The sequence below is a fragment of the Labeo rohita genome, chromosome 10, assembly GCF_022985175.1.
Source record: "Labeo rohita strain BAU-BD-2019 chromosome 10, IGBB_LRoh.1.0, whole genome shotgun sequence".
Taxonomy (NCBI): Eukaryota; Metazoa; Chordata; class Actinopteri; order Cypriniformes; family Cyprinidae; genus Labeo; species Labeo rohita.
In genome coordinates this window covers 6428126-6435278 of record NC_066878.1, presented here as the reverse complement: position 1 = coordinate 6435278, position 7153 = coordinate 6428126, and the positions used below count along the sequence as shown (strand labels likewise).

General features: G+C 37.2%; 1 protein-coding gene across 7 annotated transcripts in view; it reads right to left on the bottom strand.

Annotated features, from left to right (window-relative positions):
- Positions 1-6301: 6301 nt before the first annotated feature.
- The window catches only part of robo3 (roundabout, axon guidance receptor, homolog 3 (Drosophila)), a 207182-nt gene continuing 206330 nt past the window's right edge, over positions 6302-7153 (bottom strand). For all 7 annotated transcript variants that reach the window (XM_051121300.1, XM_051121294.1, XM_051121297.1 and 4 more), the window contains one exon: positions 6302-7091. In XM_051121300.1, the coding sequence (XP_050977257.1) occupies positions 7080-7091 (12 nt within the window). In that variant the 3' untranslated portion in view covers positions 6302-7079. The remainder of the gene's footprint in view (positions 7092-7153) is intronic.

Here is a 7153-nt window from a genome sequence, read left to right as displayed (position 1 = left end):
ACACAAGTGACCATGGCATGACTGCAGAGGGATTATCGCTTGTCCCCTTCTCTCTCTCCCTACGGCCATATGCTTGGCACAAAAACACACCTCCCCCATTACACACTTTTATGCGTGTGCACACAAACACACTGTTCGGATCTGCAGCCTTGAATTTGTCTATGGCCAAAAAGGCATCTTTTTATAGCCTGCTGGTAATCCTTTGACCCAGTTTGCCATGCAAGAGCACACTAATACGGTACCAACTTTTGCTTCTCTCTTTCTCGGTTTCTTTCATTCATTCACCCCACATTTGTCTGCGAGGATTACTTGGCATGGAACTATTCTTTCTTATAACATGATTAGCTTTTTAAAAGTACTTCTGGTCAAAACGCTTGCTGATAAGTGAATGAGATAAAATATCTAACTAAACTTTTGCTTTTACCTCAGTCCTCCAGATAAAAATAAAGTCACATTTGTAAGATACAATGTCGCAATTATGAGAAATAAAGCTGCAGATACAAAAAATTAGTCACAATTGTGAGAAATGAAGTAGCAATTCTGATAATGAGTTGCTGATATGATAACTAGTAACAAACATGACAAATAAAGTCCCCATTATGAGACCTAAAGTTGTGAGATATAAAAGTGCAATTATGAGAAATAAAGTCGCAATTGTCAGAAATAGTGGATATAGGGTGAATGCAGGAAATTCCCAAAGTCCCAAATGTTAGATATAAAGTTGCAAATATGAGAAAGTTGCAAATACAAGAATTAGTCACAATTCTGAGAAATTAAGTACCAATTCTCATATAAAGTTGCTAATATAACTAGTAAATAAAGCATGACAAATAAAGTCCCAAATTATGAGACCTAAAGTTGCAGTTGTGAGATATAAAAGTTGCAACTGACATATAAAATTGCAAATACAAGAAATGCAAGTTCAGAAATGCATAGTTGCAATTATAATATAAAGTTCCAGATACAAGAAATTAAGTCAGTGTGAGTCAACTGAAAAATATTTTCAGTTGTGAGAAATAAAGTAGCAATTGCAACTATGATAACTATTTTGTTACTAGTTATCACAGCTGCATAGTTGCAATTGCTTCTGTATTGAAAAAAGCGACAGATAAAGTCCCAGTTATGAGACATAAAGTTGCAATTATGAAATATAAAACTGCTATTATGAGAAGTAAAGTCACAATTGTGAGAAATAGTTGCAATTATGATATAAAGTCAATGCAGGAAATTAAGTTGCAATTGTTAGACATAAAGTTGCAAATATGAGAAAGTTGCACTTGTGAGATATAAAGCTGCAAATACATTTATAAAGTTGCAGCTGTCAGATATAAAATTGCAAATGCAATTTGCAATTTCAGAATAGTGAGAAATAAAGTCGTAATTATGAGAGAAAATGCTACAACTGTAAGATGTAAAGTTGCAAATGCAAGAAATAAGTTGTAATGATTAATTAAAATAGTTGCAGTTATGATACAAAGTGGCAAATACAAGAAATTAAGTCACAGTTATGACTGAGTCAACTGAGAAATATAGTTTCAATTATGAGATATAAAGTCACAATTGTTAGATATTTAAGAAATGCAATTATGAGAAAAAGTTGCAGTTGTAAGTAGCATTGCCTTTTATTATTATCATTTTAATGGAAAAGGTTTTTGTTTGCCATAAAATAAATAGTTTGTTTAACATTCATTTGATTAAAAGATAAATTAAATTAAAATTTTATGACTTCTTTTGTTCTTTTATGCCTTCTTCTTTCGCTGTTGTAAAAAATAAAGTGTAATAAGTTGAGTTGTTTTTATGCATTCAAATAAATAAAATTGGACATGCTTAAACAGAATTTGGTAACAATAGAACATATTTCATAGGCCTCTAAAAATTAAATGTTTGTTAAACTTTTAATAAATGAATGTTAAATGGTATAAGTTTTATTATTTTAATTGATTAGGCATGCTGATTAATACCATTTAATTTAACCATTAAAAAGGAATCTAGAAAAATTTAAATGGAATTTGGAAAAAAATAAAAAGGAATTTAGGAAAAAATTAAACATTAGGTCTTACAATCAATAATTTGATGTATCATTCAGTACCATAAAATTTTTCTGGACGAGTTTTGCGCCAAAGTTTAATACTGTTTAATGTTCAGAATTTGTTCAAATGTTTAACCCTAAGTATAAGTGTATAGTAATGACTGTACAGTAGTAATGACTTAGCAAGTAACACTAACAATTCACTTGCCATGGAAATTTAAACCCAAACGTCATTGTTTCCAAATTTCTGCCAGACCATTTCTAAGTTCTGTCAGCCCCAAATGTTCCCAGGAATATTTAGCACATGGGACAGATTTCCAAGGTAATGCATTGCGGCTCTAAATTATCGGCTAAATTGACATTAATGTCCAACACCTGAGTCATCATCTCTTTCGCCTGCATCCGTCAACACACTAAATGAAAATTAAAGCCCCTGTGTGGCTCGCCATCCAGTCGAGTGGGCTTACCCCAGGTCCTGTGCCCAGTCGGAGGTTCAGAGGTGGGTGTGTGTGGAGATGAGAAATGGCAGAGTGTTTTGCACAGACCCCATGGGATCCAGCCTTCTGTTGGCCTTCACTGACCCAGATCAGCCCTGAGAAAGATTAAACTCAAGGGTCCTTCTGTTCCCTAAAGCTTGCGTTCCACAGGCAGGGTACACAAATCCAAGCCAGTTTGAGTGGAGCTGCGGAGAGAAAAGAAAAAGCATTTATGTGCAATTGGTCAAAAATTGCAGAGATTACACCAAACAGTCGACTGCGTATTCAAAAACCTCTCACGGGCCGATGGTTTGGTTTATCTCAGAGGCGCAAACATTGCTTACTCGCCACATAAATGAGTCCTCGTACCTAGCTAACAGCTCGGCAGCTGTGCGGCTCTAAACGCTAATATCATTCTTTTCTCGTCTCTAAAGAGCATTCAGCCGTTTTAACCCGGTGTTCGTCGTAAAACATCTTGACATTGATTTCAAAGCCAAATGCCAAAGCTGCTGTTTTACTAGCTTGTTTGAACATTGTCCTCTTGGTTTTAATGTGGCAATTGCATGCGCTTTGCATACATTAAATGAACAATGAGGTTGAAGGCATCCATCTCAGGGTTCTGTAATTAACATGGAAATGGGAGAATGGTATTTTGACTGCGACTTGCTCCCCTCTGGCCCTCCTGGGCGTGTCTCCACTGACACAAAGCTAATGAATGAGCTAGTGATTTATGGGTAGTGGGTCTCCACTTAAGGAAGAGTGCGTGTCTTGACTGCTTGGTCTGAATTCTAAGGAGACCTTTAAAGGTGAAAGCTCAGATGATCTCTGTACCCTCTACGTCTCTTCAAGAAATTGCATGCTCCATGTAAGCCAACTCTAGCGTTGATCCATTAATATATTAAAAATAATATAATCATGACAACCTTAGCCAGGCAGCTCAAAACTTAAATCCTATTGTTTTTGAAATTTAGAAAGTGTAATGGCACAAATGAGTACCTACATGATGATGTTGACCAGAATTTTGCCAAGTGGAACTTGTTCCTGGATCAACAGCCCTGTTAAAAAGGGTTGTTTACTTCCAACTCACTCCAACACCTGCCTGGAATGATCTAGCAATCATGCAGACCTTGATTAGCTGTTTTTTTAAGGTTGGAGCTAAACTCTGAAGGAAGCACCCTAGCATTATTTTAATTTTATTTATTATTTTTATTTCTTTCTACCCTGTTTGCTTGAATCAAGTGTTTTCACAATGCTTCAGTCATTTTGGTGCACTGAATGTAAACAATGCCACAGAACCAAACTAAACTCACATATTTAGCTGATTATTGCTGCTGAATATGGTCAATTATTGTCATGTTTTTGGCTGGACCAACCAGGAAAAACATTTGGAGTACTACAGACTGCCAAAAGTTATAACAAATCAAGGAGAAGAGTGCAAAAAATTGTCTGAGGAAAGAAAGCGTTTGTGGTTGGAAACACTGAACCAGGATTTCCAGGGCAAGAATCTTGACAACATTCGTGTTTGTTCTTATTTCCGGTCAGGTAGGTGAAATATTAGGCTAATATCTTTATTAATATGCTTGTACATATCTTTACCACCTATTAACTTTGTCAAAATATTGTGTCCTTTCCTGCTTACTAGTTCCTTCTCCATATAATTTAGAAGCTTCCACACATTGTTTCAGTGGTTTAGACAGCACAAAAAAGCAGAACAATGTATTCAGTAGTGCATTAACCATGCAACCCAAATGACTCTTGTGAACCGGTTCTGTGTAGTGAATCAAAAGACCAATTCACAGCACTCTGACAAATGGCAACAAACAAGTTGGCCGTTGGATTGACAATTTTATGAGATATAACTGTCATGTTCACACTGACCCAACAGACACCAACAAACGCTGACTGAACATGTTCAGTCAAGTGAAAACAAACTCTGACCAATGGCAACAGATGCCGACAAGGGTAACAAACTAATCCAACAAACGTGTTTGTTGGCGTTTGTCTGCGCAGTGTGAACTGGCCTAAATACCCTGCCAAAAAAAAAAAAACCCACCTAAACCAGCCTGGCTGGCTTGTTTTAACTGTTCATCCAGCCTGGTCTTAGCTGGTCAGCAGCCTGGTTTAAGAGGGGTTTTGGCCACTTACTTAGCTGGTAAGGCCGGGAGACCAGCTGGAACAACCAGTTAAAACGAGCTTGACCAGCCTAGCCAGGCTGGGAGACCAGCTAAAACCAGCTACTTCCAGCTTAAACCAGTGCAGCCTGTAGTATGAACTTTTAATGACTTTAATTTTAATGACTTAGTTCCTTATTTGTGAATCAAAAACATAGAGTAATCAACACTTAAATTCCCAAGTAATAATATGTTTAGTTCAGTGAAAACAAACTTCGACCAACGGCAACAGATGCCCACACGGGTAACAAACTAATCCAACAAAACCCAACAAATGTGTTTGTTGGCGTTTGTCTGTGCAGTGTGAACCAGCCCTAGCTGGTTGGCTGGTTTTAGCTGGTCAGCATACTGGTTTTAGAGGGGTTTTGGCCACTTCCTTATCTGGTCAGGCTGGGAGACCAGCTGGAACAACCAGCTAAAACTACCTTGACCAGCCTAGCCAGGCTGGGAGACCAGCTAAAACCAGCTTAAACCAGAGCAGCCTGTGTAGTATTAATTAACTAGTTTAATGACTTAAAGGTTAGTTCATTATTAGTGAATCAAAAACATAGCGCAATCAGCGTTGTTGAATTCCCATGTAATAATAAATTAGTCCAATGAATCGGTTTATGAATGAAAAACAAAATAACGCACCCAGTGTAACACGAGTCCAGAACGAATGACTCAAATGAGTCGGTTCTTTTAAGTGAATCAAACACATCCAACTTTCCACTAACCGTGAGATGTAAATCACAACGTGTAGTACGAAATATGTTACTAGATGTTTGTTGTTTACTACAATTATATTTCAGATGTTTATTCCTTAAGAGTAATAAAACAATCGTTAATGATTCGGAATCGGACTCTCTTCCCCAACCAGGACCAAACATTACGGATGGAAGTGTTCCAGAGGTAAAGACCGTTTAAATGGCTCGTTGTTTATTTTTGTATTCACCTTGTACACGCACTGTCTATAAGCACACACTGCTTTTTTCATATGCCTACTTGTTTGCTGTTTTTCCTTCTGATTTTCTCACCTCAGGCTAGCGAGTCTCAGGTGGGAGTGATTCACATTCTTTGTTTTTCTTCTTTCATTCTTTACCCTCTTTATCTAACTCACTGTCCCTTTCTCCACACTCGTGTTTTCTTCATTCCTCTTCCCCGCTCCTCCCTCGCCCCCCTTTCTCCGTCTCAGCATCCAGTGTTGCCCTGGAAGAGGTAATTTCATGCCCCTCAGTGGCGGTTCAGCCAGGTGGAAGTGGCTGCCTGCGCGCCTGCTGTAACCGTAGAAACCAAAGATTAACGGTCTCGGCAGTTAACGGTCGCAGAATAATCCCGCCACGTCTTGTTCAAAATTTGCAGCCTGATTTTTTTGAATAAACGATGTAACTAGCTAGCTAACTAATTTCTTTAAAACTTGTAAACAACAAACTTTCAAAAACGTTCGTACTATGCTTTATATTATATATAGGCGTACTACTACAAATAAAACTATTCAGAAATACGTAAAATAAACGTATGAAATAAAATACATAAGCAAAAACAAACACATATAGACATACAATTAGTAACTTTTAAACTAAAATATAACTTTTAAAAACTAATATCTTAATTATACTAAAATAACACAGATTCATACAAACACCTATAGCTCAGCAAATGTATTTTATTTATACAAAACAACAAGGACTACCAAAAAGTTAGTCAAAGGAACATAATTTTGGTTTTTTGAATGAAATACATTTCCTCACAATCTCCAAAACACTCCTTAAAAAAAGACAAGTACAATCGTTCACAACAGTCGTCAAATGACAAACTCTCTTGGCTTTGAAAAGAAAGGGGGGAAACAAGACCACATTCTCTTGTGACCGCAACGACGGGGGGATCCACAGACGAAGACGAGACGGACAGACAGAAGCGTCCTCGGCTCGGTTAGGTCGTGAGGCTGGCTGTCTAGCTGGCTGGTCAAACAACACATATTGTGCTTTCTATTTTTTATATTTTTTTTGTTGTTGTTCTCCAACACAACGAGAGTGCAATATTATTATGCTTTGAAATGCTGCTGTATACATTTCTACAAGAGGTTGGCACATTCAAACATTAACTTATCTATAATATCGGAGCTTTTAACATGATTTCATTTCTTCTTTCATGTATAAATACAATATACTCTTCTTTCCTGGCATCTGGACCCCATGTAAAAAGCTTCAACGGATGATTATTTACAGTGACAGCGTGATGAAAAATGCCCCTATGAAGGTCATAAATAACAATAATAACAATAATTAATAACGTAATCAAAAGTCCCAGATTCACGCTCCGAAATCTGTACACTCGTCCACGTCTCTTCGGTTCTTCTTTTCAGCTTCCGAACGAAAACGGAGGGATGTCTAAGTCAAACTTCCTGCGTCTCACAGCCTTCCCTTATCTCATCTCCTGGAAGAGAAGAATAGGAGAAAAATTAGTATGAGAAAAGATAAACTTATTTTAAGATGACC